General features: G+C 35.8%; 2 protein-coding genes across 2 annotated transcripts in view; one reads left to right on the top strand and one right to left on the bottom strand.

The window, feature by feature from the left end:
* Positions 1 to 20,306, bottom strand: part of RANBP17 (RAN binding protein 17) — a gene marked incomplete at both ends in the record, with an annotated part of 325,987 nt that overhangs the window by 220,820 nt on the left and 84,861 nt on the right. The window lies entirely within an intron of this gene.
* On the top strand, positions 18,942 to 20,020 carry LOC308264942 (axin interactor, dorsalization-associated protein-like; the record flags this gene model as incomplete). The annotated part of the gene is made up of 2 exons (XM_080698547.1): positions 18,942 to 19,819; position 20,020. Coding segments are annotated over 2 exons (879 nt in total).

Here is a 20,306-nt window from a genome sequence, read left to right as displayed (position 1 = left end):
AATAATACACATGGCAAATTAAAAGAAAAGAAAATGTCCAAAGATCATAAATGCACAAGCCCCCCCCCCAAAAGCTACTGGTTACAAAAGTAAAACTATAAAAAGGATAAAAGTAGAGGAACAAAATAGGAAAGGTTATTTTAAATTTAGTTTTATATACATCAGTACTTCCAAAGCCAGTCAAATATAATCTTCCAGTCTCAGTCACAGATTATGACCCTTCAATATTGTAATTGATTGTCTAGCCCAAGAGCATCATGGGAAATCTGTGCTACTTCTGAAGCCTCTGAAACATGCCCACTGAGTCCATTACAATGCAGATTCTAGTATTTAATATACATTTTAACGTGTATGACATTCCTGTTTTACTAATGTGATTCAGATTTCTAAACATTTAAATTATCTTTCATATTTACATGATTGTGTTAGGATATGTTTACACATTCAATCCAATGCACATATAGGAAGTTAATCATCTTAAAACAGTTGAAATCTAGTGGGAAATAACTTTCTGTTAGACTCTAAAGCACAGTTTTTAAAACAGCTTTCTAGTCAAGAGAGATATTACTAGAAACACTTTTTAATACCCAATAAATATTTTCTGTTCTGTACATATTAGGGGATAGAAGCATAAGGGAAAGAATTGAGAATTCTACCCAACGAATTCTTGGGTCTAAGTCCATATTAACTTCGTTTTACAAAAACAGAATCAAATTAACAATTATTTTATGTTCCAATGGTAAGATATCAATTTCAAAATAATGAATGCTTAAAATGTTGCCTTTCCAGCTACAAAAAAATGCTCCTGATGAAAACTGGTACAGACATATTAGTAAACACAAAAAAATGCATCTCAAGAAGACAATAAATAATAAAGGGTGATATAACCCTTTAGTTTCATAGGTGGCAAAATTTCAGAGAAAGAATCTCTCTTCTTCCTAGCAACTAGGAGTCACTTCTTACTGTAGCAAACTCACTGAAGCATACTTAGCTTCAGTTTGTAACTTACATGTCATTTGTAAAATTAGACAAAAGGGAAAAATAAAAGCCCAACTTATTCCCATCTACGTGTTGGCAAATGTCAGAGACAAGGTATGGTACAATGCATACAATGTCATCACAATGAAACAAATTCATGTTTTATAAGACTAACAGTTAATTTAGGTACACAAATGGTCACTTATATAACAAATTACATATAAAGCACAAGTGCATTTTGAAGGAAACTATAAGTGTGAGACAACAAGGCAGTTTTCTCAATTAAAAAAAAAACTTTGGAAAAATAAATTGTCTAGAAAATAGTCTCAAAGTCACAGACCTAATTTGCCTCCCAAGTTATAAGGTAGTATCAGGGTACAAAACTAGACTTCAATTAGCCAAGATCACTTGCCTAAAGAGTAATCATATTTTTTTCTTATAACTAGAACATGAAAGTTCGATATAAAACAGAGAGATTCTTGTCCCTACCTTTAATCATTCTGACAATAAATGAAACAATCCATACAAAACAACAAAGAGTTCTTTCACGACCATTCCTGCAAATGTTAGCTCTAATATTCTGACTTTACCTCTGGTTTCAAGCCACCTACAAACACAGTTAAAAGCTATTGAAATTATAAGGATAAAAGGTTGTCAATTCTAGACTAATTTTAAATTGCTGTAAACCTTTATGAGCTCAGTAACAATGGAGATAAGGATCAGCACTAAAACTGCAACTACAAAATAGTTATTATAATATCCTTCTCTCACCACACAGTTTTTAAGATTTATGAAATTTAGAATGGGCAAGTATTTGACAATGATCACATTATATAGCCAAGAAGATTTTTTAAATTATGTGATAAATCATTAGTAGTTTAGATGGATTCTAGAATAAACGGGCATATCAATTTTGTCTCTCTTTTCAAGGACGAAATAACTTTAAAAAACTACAGCTGGCTGATGCTAAGTGAGAACATGCCTGAGTGCGACTTACCTGACAGAAAAGAAACTGGCTTAACAAACAGACTGACTTGCCCTCACCTGGACCCTTAGACTGTGATCCCTGGTTCAGATGATGATGGATCAGATCGTTCTCAAGGAGGAAGAAACCCGAGTTGAATAGGTTTGCCACAAGCCCTTCACAGGAAGATGCCAGTCTTCTGTGCAAGACAAAAAAGAAAAGAAAAAAAGGTACAGTGGCAGTGGATGAATTCTCCTTTCTGAGGAGAGGGGGAAAAAATCAGGTACGTATATTCTCCATTATCTGGTAGCTTTTTTCTATACACAAGGCCAAGAAAGCCTCTGCAAAAGTTGGGAGAGACAAAGGTATCAATAGAGTCTAATCTCACTTTGGAATGGAGATTACAATAATAAAGATGCTAACTCTAACTGACCACTGACATAGCCCTTCAGAATTAAATTTTTATAAGATCACTAATCAACATATTGGTTTCATGAACAAAATAATTATACCTAGAATATATATATATATACACACATACATACACACACATACATACATACACACACATTTTTTTTTTTTTTTTCGGTACCAGGGATAGAACCCAGGAGCACTGTAACTCCAAGCTACACCCCCCAGCCCTATTTTTTTAGTTTAGTTTTTGAAACAGGGTCTCACTGAGTTGTGAAGGGTCTCGCTTAAATAGCTGAGGCTGTCAGAGAACCACGAACCTCCAGTGGCTGCCTCCCCAATGCTGGTATTATAAGCATGGGCCACCATGTCTGGCCCTAGAACATTTAAAAAATGTTTACGTCTGGATTTAAAAGATGTCTATAATCTAGCATCAGTCCAAATAATTAAAATTACCCTCATATTAAGAGCTACTCTAATGATTTTTAAAAGTATATGTTGCTAGATTTTAAGTGATTTGGCATTTAAAAGGTCAGTATTTAATATGTCCTGAATGTATTCCAAAAAGAGTTTTTATTTTCCTTTTGTGTGTGTGTGTGTGTGTGTGTGTGTGTGTGTGTGTGTGTTGTTGTTGTTGTTGTTGTTGTTGTTGTTGGGGATTGAACCCAGGGGCATTCTACCTCCACGCTACACCCCAACCCATTTCTTTAATTCTTCAGACAGGGTCTTACTAAGTTGCAGAGGGCCTGAATAAGTAGCTGAGGCTGGCCATGAACCTGGATCCTCCTATTTCAATTTCCAAAGTACTGGGATTACAAGTGTGCACCACCATGCCCAATAAGGTTTTCTATAGGTATAAAATATTATTCAAATTTTGAACAATATTCCTAAAAATGTTGTTTCATCTCCAAACTGATGATTTTTTACTATTAGAATCTGTATTTTAAAATGCCAGTCTTTCATACATATGTGCACAATTTTATTTTAGATAATCAGTAAACTCCAGGATTTAACAATGTCTATTTTCCCCTTCACTAACTTTTGCTTTTTTATACAAAAACTATAAAGTTCTTTGTGTTTTTTTGAGTGTTCTGTAAGCCTAGTTTAATTTAACTGTTGTCCTTCATGTGAAAATCTGTAATTTCAATGCTCTGTGTGTATAGTATCACTTAATTTTTATTAAAAAAATCAGTAAGCAAAAGAATTCTACTTTATACAAGCGAGCTAATATAGTAATACTACACAGGAAGCTAATAAATGATCCTTCAATCAAGTATTGAGAATAAGACTGGTTGCAAAAGTTCAACAGCTACTATAAAAATTTAATAGACCAACTAATTAATAGCAAATTTATATGAAATCAAAATCCCTTTCTCAATATCAGTTCTCACTTCCCATTTTACAAAATAACCAGGCATTATTAGAGCTAGTAGTTTATGTTCTTCTACATAGTTCAAGAAGCAAATAAAAAAAGTTGGTCTTTATAATGATTACTATATTAGGTTACAAAGTTCAGAAGTTAGGCCTAATTATGAAAGAAAATCACTATGAAAGAAGCCCTAATGATAGTAATAATATTATTATTAATTATAATATAATGCTACTAAGGTTACTTCAAGTACTTTATTGACTCCTTTTACATATAAAAATAAATGTGTTTCTTATGAAGAAAAGCTATGAAGCAAAAAGTCTCAAAATGGCTACAATATAAGCCAGGTGTGGTGGCGCACACTTGTAATCCCAGTACTCGGGAGGATGAGATAGAAGGATCATAGGTTCACAGACAGGCTCAGCTACTGAGTGAGGCCCTCCACAACTTAGTGAGACCCTGTTTCAAAATAAAGAATAAAAAATGGGGCTCAGGGTATAGACTGGAGGTAAAATCCCCTGGGTTCAATCCCTAGTAACACACACACACACACACACACACACACACACCCCTACAACGCTGCCTGTAGAACTTGTAAATAGGAAGGGGAAAGTGTTCAACTCTATCAAAATATCACAGGTAATTCCACTTATACTTCATGGGTATTTTATGGATGTAAGCAGCTCTATGACTTTGCTAATGCTGACAGAAAAGACAAAAATTAATTTTTCACTGCAATGATTTAATAATGTAGCTGAATCTAAGAATCCTGAAACATGCAGCAATAAAAGAATGAAACTAAACTGCACGTTTGCAAAAAGGCACCTTGCCTTATGTAATAAACTAATTTCAGAAATGGACTTTTATAAATATATTCTAGCCAGGCGTGGTGGCGCACGCTTGTAATCCCTGTGCTTGGGAAGTGGAGACAGGAGGATCACGCAGGTTCGAAGCCAGCCGGGCTGGCTTAAGAGACCCTGTTTCCAAATAAAAAAGTATAAAAATAGATCAGGGAGTGTAGCCCGGAGGTAGAAGGGTTTCCACGAACCCCAGTACCACCAAAACAACAAAAAAATTATATATATATATATATATTATATATTCTAAGGGGTTGTGGGTACAGCTCAGTAGTAGAGTACCTGCCCAGAATGTACAAGGCCCTAGGTTCAATCCCCAGCATGAACCAAACAAAACAAAAACCCCAAACTATTCCAGTTTAACTGTATGTTTTAAAGAAAATATAAAATATTACTTTTAGAATTTGTGAATAAGTTCTCATCTTAGGGGTCAAAACCTGCTGATGTCGATTAAGAAAAAAAAAACACTAAATGTCACACAAACAAAATTCATTTGTAATTCATGTGTAATTTTTGCAAAACTATTCCACAGTATGTCTTTAAAGATTCAAACAAAATTACTAATTTTCAGTATTCCACAGATATTTGGTTATTTATGAAGCACATGCATTTCTATAATCACTAAGTGAATGATAACTATTAATCAATATATGTACTACTATATATCAGCGATTAAATATAATCGCTTCAGTTAAATGAAGTAAAAAAAGGCAAAATTAGTTGGTAACCTATAATAAAAACTGTAGTCTTCCCAGTAATAATCTGTTTAGGAGGCATCAACACAGCTGCACAGCGTTAGAGCCTTCACTGAAAGTGTGTCTGAATCGCAGCTCTGCCACGTACTGTGAAATAGTGGGTAAGTAAAACAACCTTGATGAGCCTCAGTGTTCCCATGTAGAGAGATGGAGGTAAAGCTAACTACACTGTAGGGTTGTTGCAAGGGTTAAAATAGGAGTGTGCATGGAGTAGTGAAGAGTAAGCATGTGGGAGCTGCTCAGTAAATGGCAGCGATTACCAGTATTCTTCCCAAATATCTCCCAAGGAATTTAAAAGCCTCCCAAAGAGGAATGATAAATTATAGGATTTTTGTGATAATTAAAAGACATAATATGCTCATTACTTCATTTCACAAATATTTGTTAACTGCCAGAAAATATGCTTGGTGCTAGAGATACAATGGTAAACAAAATAAGAAGCAATTCATGAAATTTACAGTTTTGGGAGAAAGACAAATAATTACAATAGTTATAATTATGAGGCTGGGTACTGTGGCACAAACCTATAATTTCAGTACCTGGGTGGTTGAGAGAGAAGAATCTCAGGTTTGACATCATTGTCCAATAACTCGGCAAGACCTTGTTTCAAAATAAAAAGGGCCAGGGGTACAGCTCAGAAGTAGAATGTCCCTAGATTCAATCCCTAGTACCAAAAGAAAGAAGAAAACCAATTCATGGTGGTGATTACTTAAATTATAGTAGTTATAAAGACTGAGGACAAAGTAATATAATGTCACATAATTGGAGCCTTTAAAATGTGGGAAGGCTGCCTGGGAAAAACAGAATAGAGAGACAAGAGAAAAAAGATTATTCTAAATAAAAGAAAAATAAGTGTAAAGGACCTGACATAATATTTGAAGAAGTGAAAGGGGAAAAAAAGGAAAAATAGCATAATAGGGAAATAGGAGTTTCTTTGATAGACCTTAAAGTCATAAAAAATATTTTGGTCTTTATCCTAAATGCAATGGAAAACCACTGGTTTTCATTCTAAGGTAATCATTTAAGCAGTAGGGTCTGATGAGCCTCTTTTGAGGAATACAATAATGGCTGGGTGTAAACCAAAAGGAAGTACTTGGGAGCCCAAAGAAGTCATGGAGAGGTGGCTTGAACTAAGAATGTAGAATTAGAGAACTAAAACAATAAAACACTTAAGAGCTATAATTATATTAAAGAGAAATGGTCTAAAAAGAAGAGATTAAGCCGGGTGTAGTGGTGCATGCCTGTAATCCCCTCGCTTGGGAGGCGGAGACAGGAGGATCATAGAGGTTTGAAGCCAGCAGCGCTGTCTTAAGAGACCCTGTTTCCAATATATATATACATATAAATATATGTATATATATGTATGTCTGGGAGTGTAGCCCAGAGGTAGAAGGGCTTCCAAGAACCCCAGTACCACCACCAAATAAATAAATAAATAAATAAATAAATAAATAATAAAAAGAAGAGATTAACAAACAGATGAGAGACTAAATCCAGCCTGCCAACTATTTCTCTATGGTTTATGAGCTAAAAATGCTTTTTCCATTTGTAAAATTAAAAACTGTCTCTAAAACAATATTTTGTGACATAAAAATTATATAAAATTCAAATGAGTATCCACAATATTATAGTATCCATACTTATTTATATATTGCCTATGACTGTTTTCTATTTTTTAAAAGCGGTATTGGGAATTAAACCCAGAGGGCTCTATCACTAAGCTATATTCCCAGCCCTTTTTATTTTTTACTTTGACACAAGTCTCACCAAGTTTCCCAAGCTGGCCTTGAACCTGTGATACGCCTACTTCAGACCTCTGAGTAGACCTCTGGGATTATAGATATGGGACACCATGCCCAGTTCTATGGCTGCTTTTGCAGTACCATAACAGAGTTAAGCACCTGTGAGATAGTAAAAGCCAGATGTGGTGGTACATGGATGTAATACCAGTACACAGAAGGCTAAGACAGGATGATCACAGGTTTTGGACCAGCCTCTGCAACTTATCAAAACCTCATTTCAAAACAAAAGGGCCGGGGGGGGGGGGGGGGGCGTGTAGCTTGAAAACTGAATGCCCCTGGGGGTTCAATTGCCAGTACCTACCTCCCCCAAATAGCCAGTATCATCTTAATCCCCAAACTGAATAAAGATACCTCAAGAAAATTACAGATCAAAATCACTGGTGAATACAGATGCAAACATTCTTAATAAAATACTAGCAATTCTTCCATGTGTGGTGTTATATGCCTATAATCCCAGTACTTGGGAGGCTGAGACAGGAGGATTGAAGGTTCAAGATCAGCATCAACAACTTAGCAAGACTCATAACTACCTAGTGAGACTTTGTTCCAAAACAAATGTAAAAAAGGCTAGGGGGTGTACCCTGAAGATATAATACCTCTGGGTTCAACCCCCCTGTACTATAAAAAAAATTTAAAAATATTTGCAATTCACATTCAAAACCACATTAAGAAAATAGTACACCAAGACCAAGATGGTTTCATTTCCAGGGATGCAAGACTGGTTCACCATATGCAAGTCAATAAACGTAATTCATCATATTAATAGAGCTAAGGACAATCACATGATCATCTTAATATATGCAGAAAAACATTTGACAAAATCCAACACTCTTTCATAGTTAAAAAAAAAGTGATAAAAAAAATCAAGGACACAAGGAATCTTCCTCAGCATCTTAAAGATCATTTATAGTAAATCCACAGCCAGCGTCATACTGAATGGAGAGAAACTTAAGAAATTTCCTTTAAGATCAGGAATAAGATAAGGATGCCTACTATCATCACTCTTATTCAATATAGTACTTGAAACTATAGCCAGAACAGTAAGATAGGAGAAGACAATTAAAGGAATATAAATATGAAAAGAATTGAAATTAACCTATTGTTGATGACATTATCCCATACATAGAATATCCAAAAATCTTCTTGAAAAGACTTCTAGAGCTGATAAACAGATTCAATAGAGTAGATGGTTCTAGAATCAACTTATAAAGATCACTAGCATTTCTATATACCAAACTGAAAGGGATATCCAGAAAACAATTCCATTTCATTCATGACAGTTTCAAAGTGCACGCGCATGCACACTCACACACACACAAAACTAAGGAATAAATTTAGCCAAGGAGGTAAAAAGATCTCTACAATAAACACTAGAGAAACTAAAGAAAATCTTAGAGGATGAAAAGACCTCCCATGCCTTTAGATAGGCAGAATAAATATTATCAAAATGGCCATTCTACCAAAAGTAACCTATAGATTAGTTTCAGTGCAATCCCTACTAAAATACCAATGTCATTCCTCTCAGATCTAGAGAAAACAGTCCTAAAATTCATATGGAAAAAGAAAAGACCCAGAATAGCCACAGCAATTCTCAGTAATAACTATACTGGAGAGATACCACAACACTTGATTTCAAATTATACTACAAAGCTATAGTAATGAAAGTATCAAAGTATTGGCACAAAAACAGATACACCGACCAACAGAACAGAATAGAAAACTGAAAAGCAAATCCTCATATATTTATTGCCAAGTGACTTTTGACAAAGGGCCCAAAGCATATCCTGGAGAAAAAAAAAAAAAAAACAGTCTTTTCAATAAACAGTGTTGGGGAAACTGGATATTCATTTGTAGATGAATGGAATTAAACCCCAACCTCTCAGCCTGTACAAGTGTCAACTCAAGATGAATCAAATACCTAAAAATTAGACTAGAAACTTTGCAATTACTAAAAGAGGGCATAGAATCAAAACTCCAAAATATAGGAACTAGTAGAAACTTCCTCAGTAAGAACTCCCAAGCTCAGAAAATTAAAATGAGAATAAATAGGATGGCATTAAGTTAAGAAGGTAGGTGCAGCAAAAGAAACCATCAAGTCTAAAGAGACAGCCTACAGAATGGGAGATCTTTGCCAGCTACTCCTCCAATAGAAAACAAATATCTAGAATATACAAAAGCTTAAAAATCTTAGCACTAAAAAACAAAACAACCCAATCAAAAATGGGCAAATGAAATGAATACACTTCTCAAAAGAAGAAATACAAATGGTCAATAAATATATTAAAAAAATTTTCAAAATCATAGGAATTCTTATACATTGTTGATGGGACAGCAAATTCGTATAGCCACTATGGAGATCAGTGTAGAGGTTACTCAGAAGACTGAGAATGAAACCACTATCTGGCCCAGCTATACCACTCCCGGGAATCTTTCCAAAGTAAGTGAAGTTAGATTATTACAGTGATATATGCATATCCATGTTTACCGCAATATAATTTACAATAGCCAAATTATGGAACCAACATAGGTGTCTTACCAACAAATGAATGGATCACAAAAGTGTGTGTTTTGTAATCACACAATCGAATTTTATTGAGCCATAAAGAAAACAAGATTATGTCATAGGCAGAAAAATGAATGAAACTAGAGATTATTTAAGTCAAATTAGTCTCAGAAAGCAAATAGTTATGTTTTCTTTCATATGTGAACGCTAGAGAGGAAGTGGGTAACAACAGAGACCTCAGATAAAGAAGTGAAGACTTCAATGAAGAGGAGAGTTTTAGCGGAGGAAGAAAGGCGAAAGAAATGGTAATAAAGGTAATAGGTTAAACAATGGTATATACACATATAGAATTATCAATCCAATCTAAATGTCATGAACAGGGAAGAGGGGAATGTGGGATCAGATCTGGAGGGAAAAACACCAAGTACTGTGTGCATGTATATTCTTATAATGTATAATTACAATGCATCAATAAAAGTATATTTCAAAAAGAAAATGGGGTGTATATATACACAATGGAATTAGCCATAAAAAGGAAGAAATCCTGTGATTTGTGGAGATGTGAATAAGCCTGGAAAACATTGTTAAGTGAAACAAATCATGCACAGAAAGACGAATACTAAGTGTCTTCACTCATATGTAGAGGCTAAAAAGTTGAGTGGTTATTAGAGGCTGAGGAATGTTGGGGGAAGAGAAGATAGAGAGGATGGTTAATGGGTACAGGGTGTAGCTAAAGAGAAGGATGTTCTATACAAGTAGGATAGCCACGGTTAATAACAATTAATCTTTTATTTTAAAATAGCTGTGGCTAGGCATGGTGGACACACCTATAAGGCTGATATAGGAGGAGTACAGATGCCACCTGGCTCCACCCCCAGTACCTAAAACAACAATAGAAACCAAAATAGCCTAGTAGAGAAGATTTTAAATATGCCCAATACAAAGAATATATATTTGAACTCACAGACATGCTAATTATTCTGATTTGATTACATATTGTGTAAACAAAATATCACACTGTACTTCATATATAAGTACAATTATTTTGTGACAAGAATGAAAATTAAATATAGAACAGTAGTATATGATTGAGCAATCCCACTTCTGCCACTACTCAAAAAAACTAAAAGCAGGCAATGCTCAAATGAATTGAAAATAGGATCTCAAAAAGATATCTATCCATCCATATCCATATCCATATTCATACCCAAGTGTCTTTCAGTGAATAAACATACAACCAGTATATGGTAATTAAATATAATGGACTATCACTTACCCTTAAAAAAAAAAGTCTGATATACTACATGGACAAAATACTACAACATGGGCAAAATTTGAGGGCCTCAGACAAGATAAAATAAGCTAGGAGCAAAGAGACAAACACTGTCTGATTACACTTATATGAGGCTCCAGTCAAACCATAGAAAGTAGAATGGTAGCTGCTGGGAGCTGCGGAGATAGATAGAGGAAGATGAGCAATTACTGTTTAGTGGGTAAAGAGTGTTTTGCATGGGTAAAGACTGCAGGGAGATGAAGGTGATGGTTGCCCAACAATATAAATTTATTTAATATCACTGAACTGTACACTTAAAAATGGTTAGCATGTCAAATATATTTTACTACAATAAAAATAGTAAGAAAAATACTTCAGAAAGATTAACATGTATTAGATTATAACAACTATATCAAAATTAATCTATCTCTAGTTACATATTTCAATTGTTTGAGAATTCTCAGTTTTCTAAACACATAAAGAACCTATAAAGCTGAATGTATATAGCATTCATTTTTAAGTTTGCAAAAGATGGAATAAATTTTGAATCACTAAAATATTAGTTTACAAATATTGCTTATAGTTTAATAGCATTGTAGACACAGCTTCACAAAGATATTGGCTCTAGACAGTAATTATACACTCAGCCTAATGTTTCAGTTAATGGATGTGCATTTCAATGATAATTGTAATGCTTGTACATAATGTGCCTTTATTAGCAGTATAAAATAAAGCGAGTTTATAACAACTCAAAAACTGGCTACTTATTTTTACAATTGCTTAATTTTTATTGTAAAAAGAAGAAAAAATGGACAAAAGAGAAAAGATAACAGTATGGAGGATCCTCAGAAGAATAAGAATGAACCTACCATATGATCCAGCAATACAACTTCTGGGTATCTACTCAAAAAAATGGAAACCAAACTACCAAACTACCAAACTAATGTATGCATATCTATGTTTATAGCCGCATGATTCACAATTGCCAAACTTTGGAACCAGCCAAGATGCCCATCAACAGATGAATGGATTATAAAACTATGGGATTACACAACGGAATTTTACTCAGCCATAAAGAAGAACAAAATTATGTCATTTGCAGGAAAATGGAGAACATTATGCTAAGTGAAATTAGTCACAAAAAGTAAAAAATCTGATGCTCTCCTTAATATGTGGAAGCTGGGAAGAAAAAGGGTCATAGGAGGAACTCTAGATGAAGAAGGAGAAACCATAGATGAACAAATAAGGTGATCTAACTGAGGCGGAAGAGAGAAATTCCCTAATGCGCAGGATGTACATTCACAAAGGTATCAAATTCAATCACTAAGGAGGAAGGAAGCAGGAAATGGGATGAGAAATGTGGAAGGCTAAATGTATGCCTTTACCATCTTGTACTCCATTGAGATGTATGACTACAATGTATCAATACATTTGTGTGTGTGTGTGTGTGTGTGTGTGTGTGTGTGTGTGTGTCTGGGGATTGAACCTGGGGCATTTGACCTCCAAGCTACACCCCCTGCTCTAGTTTTTATTCTTTATTTTGAAACAGGGTCTCACTAAGTTGCAGAGGGCATCATTAAGTAGCTAAGGCTGGCTTTGAAGCTGTGCTATCCTCCTGTCTCAGCCTCCCAAGCACTGGGATTACAAGTGTGTGCCAACACTCCCGGCTCAATCAATAAAATTTTTTTAAAGTATCAGAAATTCTTAAATAATTATGGCAAACACTAATATTCATTTAATTTGTAAAAATGTATAAATGCAGTGACCTGTGCCAAGCATGGTGGTGCAGGCCTATAATGCCAGTACTTAAGAGTCTGAGAAAAGAGGACCACAGATTTGAGGACAGCCTCAGCAAAGTAAAGAGACTGAGCAACCTAGTGAGATCCTGTTATAATACACAATATAAAAAGGGCTAGGGTTGGGAAGGGGTATAGCTTGGAGGTAGAACAATCCTGGGTCCAATTCCTAGTACCACAAAAACAAAATAAAAACAAACAAACAAACAAAAGAAATAATAGGTAAAATCATTACATTAGGAAAATAAAGGTTTATATTCTAGATTTTAGTTTTCTCTCTAACAGTAACTGAATTGCTGGGCAGTTCACTGGCACTCAGTTGGATTCAATTTTTTTTTTTTTCCTTGTGGTACTGGGGATGGAACCCAGGGGCATTGTACCTCCGAGCTATACTCCTAGCCCTATGTTTTTAGTCTTTTTATTTTTTTATTTTTTATTTTTTTTATTTTTTTTATTTTTTTTGGTGGTACTGGGGTTCCTGGAAGCCCTTCTACCTCCGGGCTACACTCCCACGGGCTACACTCCCAGACCTATTTTTTTAACATTTTTATGTGGAAACAGAGTCTCTTAAGCCAGCGAGGCTGGCTTCGAACCAGCGCGATCCTCCTGTCTCCGCCTCCCAAGCGCGGGGATTACAAGCGTGCGCCACCACGCCCGGCTAGTCTTTTTATTTTTGAAACAGGATCTCACTTAGCTGTGAAGGGCCTCACTAAATAGCCGAGGCTGTCTACTAACCTCAATCCTTTGGTCTCAGCCTCCCGAGTGCTGGGATTACAAGCCTGTGCCACCATGCCTGGCTTCAAAATTTTTTAAACTGTCTCATGTTAGCAGATGATTTCTCACTATCTTTTCTAATTCTAAACTTCATAATGATACTATAATATGCAAATATAAAACATGAAAGCAAAATACTCTAAAGTGTGATGGTCTATAGCTGAGCATGGAGGGACACGCTTGTAGTCCCAGGACTTGGGAGGCTGAGACAGGAGAAGCACAAGTTCATGGCCAGCCTCAGCTACTTAGTGAAGCCCTCTGAAACTTAGTGAGACCTTGTTTTTTATTTTTCAAGAATAAAAATAGGGCTTGGGAGTGTAGCTCAAGAGGAGAATCTCCCTGTGTTAAATCCCCCATTCCAGAAAAAAAAAGAAGAAAAAAGAAACCATTGTAATCTATATAGGTTCATAACCACTTTCTGTATCTAGAATACTCAAAAATGATAAATTAATAATATCCCTGTAATTTTCTTTCCACAATTAGAATATTTCACAAATGTAAAATGACAGCCCTGAGACTGCCCCCTTCAACATTTTTTCATTGAAAGTACAATATAGGATTTATCAGAAAAGTTTTGAGATATCTGAGGCATAATAAGAAAAGCATAATAAAACAGACTCAGGAGATCTATTGTTTTATTTTTTGTGGTACTGGGGATGGAAACCTTCTATCTCTGGGCTACACTCCCAGGCCTATTTTATATATTTTATTTGGAAACAGGGTCTCTTAAGCCAGTGCGGCTGGCTTCAAACTTGCACGATCCTCCTGTCTCCGCCTCCCAAGCGCGGGGATGACAAGCATGCCCACCGCGCCCGGCTGATCTATTTTTAATTAGCAGTAGTTAAAATGCCTCAAGAACCTTAGAAAAAATTTTATGCTGTTGAATAAGAAGAGCTTAACATTAGAGTTATAATGCCATCAAAGCCCTCTAACTTTTAGTACTGATGCAATGAAAAGTGCATCATTTCACTGCAAAATGTTCAAATACATTTTTCATATGGCATACATTTAAATAATGTGACACTGTACAGACTAAAAACAATCATTTTGATAATTTTCCATATATATATATTTGCTTAAGAATAAAGGAATTTAAAAAACAAAGTTACATAAATGGGCTAATATCTTCTAACATAGAGCCCCACCCCAAATGGCTGAGTGTTCCTAACTATTTGAAACAGCAATTGCTCCATGACCATTATGTTCAAAATGTTACATACAAAGGGCCCACAGACAACAACAAAACTCTCCAAGGTCAATGAGAAGTTTACATGCATTTGGCAGACTTGGTAGCATATAGCAAAACTAAGTATAATAGAAATTAATGCAAAATCCTTAGATTCTCATATAGTAAAACTGTAAAGACAGACAGGTATTTTAAAATTAATGTGTTTCTTTTTATAAGACATCACACTGAAGAACACAGAAAAGTGAGGGAAAATGAATTCTCTATCATAAGAGAAAAATGAATATTTCTGTTCATTTCCTTATAGTCCTTTTCATTCTCACTTTTTCATATAGTTGAAATATTACTACCTATTTATTATTGTGTAGTATTTTCTATTCACTTCATATAGAGGCATAGGCATGAGTCTGTTTATATAAAATTTACTTCTTACAAATACAATGCAAGAAAGACTGATAATTTCCTACGACAAAATTTTTAGACATGCTCATTATTGGACCAAGAGATACACACATTTGTATGGCTCCTCTTCTGTTACAAATAGTTTAACAGGAATACTAGATTAACATGTACTTTTCTAACCATTTAGAATAAAAGACATGAACATTAAATAACCACTCAGTCAAGTAGTATTTACTTAGGAAAAGAATACACGCACAGGCCTTCACTAAGCCAAACAAGCAACTAGCAATCTAAATCAAACAAGCTAGAAATACTTTAATAAGAAGATATATAAAGTCATATCTTACCACCTAATAGTACTTCTACTGTGTGGAGTAGGAGGAAGAACTTTTGAATTAGTGTTTCTTCAAATGTAGTTCAGGAGTCACCTCCCTCAAAATTATCAGGAATGTTAAATATAGACTTCTGGGTCCCATCCCAGATCTACTGTAAAACAATCTCTGAGGTCTTAGATAAAGATAAATGCAAGAAAGGATCAGACATTCGTGTGTGTGTGCGTGCATATGTGTGTGTGTGTGTGTGTGTGTGTGTGTGTGTGTATGTGCGTGCCTGTGTGTGTTGGGGAGGGGAGGGGAGTAAGTTACCAAACAAGCTAGTTCCACGTGATGATAAAAACAAACAAGACACCTGCCTTCAAGCAAAAAATTCAGAGGTTCTCGAACATTAATGAGCATCAGAATCACTGGAAGGGCTCACTGGGTACACCGTGGATCTGATGCAGTAGGTCTGCAATAGTGCCTGAGAATGTGCATTTCTAACACGTTTCCAGGAGGCCTAATAGTATTGATCTAGAGCCTCTGTTCTAGAGACAACTGCTCTAATTTAACATTTCCGACCTTTTAATTAAAACCCCACTCCTCATAAACATAAAAAATGTCTCCTTTCTTGCATTCTAACACTCTCTTCCACTGTCCTAGACCCTTCACGCCGTGCACGCCTGTGCTCCTAGTATTCCCAGTACTTAGGAGGCTAAGACAGAATTGCAGGTTTAAGATCAGCCTCAGCAAGACCCTGTTTCAAAATAATAAAATTGGGCTGGGGTTGTAGCTTAGAGGCAGAATGCCCCTGAATTACTCAGCCACCACAAACAAAAGCAAAAACAAACAAAGGATGGAAAGTAGAGTTTCTGAACTAATTCCAGATTTAACTAGGTTAGAAGTTACACTTCAGAAAAAGCCTAAAGTGTGACTTCTGACCTTATTTTTCTCTTAGAATTAGATTGCCTGGCTTTAATTACCACTTCTGCCTAGCATTAGGAGACAACATGAACCTAGATTATCTGCCAATATTACAATCACTGTAAAACTTGAGCCAAAGATGAACTGTTTCCAAATTCTCTCTAAAAAAATCCAAGACATACTGTTTGATTTCCAACATGGGTTGATAATTTATATTTGATGTTCTAATAATTAGATTACATAAAATCCTTTCAATTCTTTCAATGAGAATTTTACTATCATTCTAAATTTAGAGGAAGATAATTAAGAAAAAATAAGAGGCCTATTTTCTTATTCTTACCAATAATAATAGCAGCTTTTTGTTGTTGCTTTTTTGGAGTATTTGCACTGTATTAAATTCTACCCTAGGTACTTGCCATAGTTTACTCAATCATCGCAACATGCCCATGTCATAGGTATTGCTCCCACTCATAGCTGAGGAAACTGTACTCAGAATAGCTAATGGATTCCCCAGGAGTAGGAAAACCTACTAAGGAGCTCAGAGCAGACTTGAGATTTCTTAGGCTCCATGCCTAGCTACAACTCACTGCAACACTACATCCTTATTCTAAATAGATGAATCCTTTCTTTAAATGGATATTGTTGGTAGCTACCTTATTTCAGAGAATAAAAAAAAAAAATCACAAGCCGCCCTGCTAGAACTCATACAACTTCTATTTTTTCATATTAACTAGAAATAAATAAGGTGACTGACTTTACAATTCCTAACCGGGTAGAATTTTTTAAAAATTGAAATAAATAATCATCCTTATCTTATTATAACATATGACAAAGGTTATATGCAGTTCTCATTATGATGCTTTCTTAAACTCTAACTGCTAAACTTAAATGAGAGGCATTTGGTACAATCTGAAAAATATTCAGTTCAATTAAAAGTAATTGATGCATGGTGAAATAATTCTTCCCAAAGCTGCTGTAAAATCTTCAAAAAATAAAGCTACTTAATAATTTTCATCTCCTACAGGCTAGAGAGAAGCATTATTGCATATTAAAAATTGGAGTTAGTTTTCCCAGAGGTAAAAGAAAGTTATTAAAACAACCTATTTATTGTTGATATAACTATCCATTTGTGCCACACAAAAAGTAACAAATTTCAGTACATTAAAAGAAAAGCTAATTAAGGCATAATTAGTATTTTCTGTATTTTGATAATTAGGGGTTAGTTGGCTATTCCTTTTCAAATTTCTATTTGATGCACCCCGACAATGCCTTTAATGAGCAACTAACGCTACTGAATCCCTCATGGCAGAGGAGTTTAGTGACCACTACTACATTACTTTCATTTATCACTGCCTCTTTACCTATAAATTAATCTAGCCCTGTAGCTATGTTGATCTACTTTATATCAATTTCTTCATCCATATCAGCTGAATATGTATGGCATTAACCTCATTTGCTAGTTGAGAAAAGCAGAATTAAAATGAGATCTAATTTCTTGTGCACAGCACAATTTCAAAACTGCCTGCTAATTTCCACCACCTGTCAGTGTGAAGAGCCTTTACTTTCTTGTAATTAAATAAAACAGTATATTTTTTAGCAGCTCTGAAAAATGCTAATCTTTCAAAAGTGTTCAGTGATCATTAATCATTAGGACACTAAAAAAGCCTTATTCAGAATGCTCATTTATCCATTGTTTAAACAAAAAAGTTTTTTTGCTTTTTCACAAGGAAAACAAATAAATGTACCAGATGAAATATAAAAATTAACTATTATATTTCATTCTCCTGAAGTTTCTATTTATCTGGTTTACTGCTACATGGTGGTAAAAAGCATTACCTAACCTAGAGGTAGCTTGTTTGAAAAACCAAACAGAAATACACAACTTTCTCTGAAACAAGCAAGAATCTAATAAGCGCACATTATAGCTATTTATATGAAGTAAAACATAAACTGAGACTTTATTTTTTTATTTTCTGTGGTATTAGGAATGGAACCCAGGGGCCTTCTACCTCCATGCTACACCTCCAGACCTATATTTTATTTGGAAACAGGGTCTCACTAAGTTGCTAAGAGCCTCACTAAGCTACTGAGGCTGTCTTCAAACCTGCAATCCTTCTGTTTCAGCCTCCCAAGTACGAAACTCAGACTTTATTTTATTTATTTATTTATTTATTTTGGTGGTACTGGGGTTCCTGGAAACCCTTCTACCTCCAGGCTACACTCCCAGACCAATTTTTATATTTTTATTTGGAAACAGGGTCTCTTAAGCCAGCGTAGCTGTCTTCCAACCTGCGTGATCCTCTTGTCTCCGCCTCCCAAGCGCGGGGATTACAAGCGTGCGCCACCACACCCGGCCTAAACTCATACTTTAAATATAGGATAACTAGAGGACAATTATTGACAGCATGTTCTTCAAAATGTATTCAATAATCTGCCCACCATGATATGAATTAAATTGTTGTTCAACAATATCTGAATCAAGATTGTTTTACTTAAGAAAATCATAGTTGGGGCGGCTCCTCGGCGGGCGGCGGCGGCGGTTCCTCCCGGCCAGGGCCCGGCCCTGGGAGGATGGCAGCCTAGAGCCGGCAGCGCTGGGGTTTGGGAGGGAGGGGACGGGTTGGGGCCTGGCCATGTCGGAGGTGACCCAGAGTCTGCTGCAGCGCTGGGGCGCCAGTTTTAGGAGAGGCGCCGACTTCGACTCCTGGGGCCAGCTGGTGGAGGCGATAGACGAGTATCAGATATTAGCAAGACATCTACAAAAAGAGGCCCAAGCTCAACATAATAATTCTGAATTCACAGAAGAACAAAAGAAAACCATAGGCAAAATTGCAACATGTTTAGAATTGCGAAGCGCAGCTTTACAGTCCACACAGTCCCAGGAAGAATTTAAACTGGAGGACCTGAAGAAACTAGAGGCAATCCTAAAGAATATTCTTACATATAATAAAGAATTCCCATTTGATGTTCAGCCTGTCCCATTAAGAAGAATTTTAGCACCTGGTGAAGAAGAGAATTTGGAATTTGAAGAAGATGAAGAAGAGGGTGGTGCTGGAGCAGGAGCTCCTGATTCTTTCCCTGCTAGAATTCCTGGTACTTTATTACCAAGGTTACCATCAGAACCAGGAATGACGTTACTCACTATCAGAATTGAGAAAATTGGTCTGAAAGATGCTGGGCAGTGCATCGATCCCTATATTACAGTTAGTGTAAAGGATCTGAATGGCATAGACTTGACTCCCATGCAAGATACTCCTGTGGCTTCAAGAAAGGAAGATAGATATGTTCATTTTAACGTGGACATTGAGCTCCAGAAACACATTGAAAAGTTAACCAAAGGTGCAGCTATCTTCTTTGAATTCAAACACTACAAGCCTAAAAAAAGGTTTACCAGCACCAAGTGTTTTGCTTTCATGGAGATGGATGAAATTAAACCTGGGTCAAATGTAATAGAACTATACAAGAAACCCACTGACTTTATTTATTTTTATTTATTTATTTATTTATTTTGGTGGTACTGGGGTTCCTGGAAGCCCTGCTATCTCTGGGCTACACTCCCAGACCTATTTTTACATTTTTATTTGGAAACAGGGTCTCTTAAGCCAGTGCGCGCAGCTGGCTTTGAACCTGCGCGATCCTCCTGTCTCTGCCTCCCAAGCGCGGGGATTACAAGCGTGCGCCACCACGCCCGGCACCCACTGACTTTTAAAGAAAGAAATTGCAATTATTGACCAAGAAACCTCTTTATCTTCATCTACATCAGACTTTGCACAAGGAATGATCCTCACCGGTAACCTATAACTTCTGTGAATGTTACATGGAGTGGAAACCATCCTAGCTCTGTGTAGCATATTCACCCCTCAGCAGGTGGCAAGTGAGCCATATCCCATGCCAGTAGGCCAGTGCAAAGCTGTTCAACAGAGCTCAGAGAGTCCAGCACATCATGGATGTTTTAAGACTCCTTTGAATACAGGTTTATTGTAGATTTGAACGTTTTT

Source organism: Muscardinus avellanarius (assembly GCF_963383645.1).
Source record: "Muscardinus avellanarius genome assembly, chromosome: 7".
NCBI classification, from domain to species: Eukaryota; Metazoa; Chordata; class Mammalia; order Rodentia; family Gliridae; genus Muscardinus; species Muscardinus avellanarius.
Note: the sequence above shows the minus strand (reverse complement) of the source record. Positions and strands in the feature narration are given on the sequence as shown.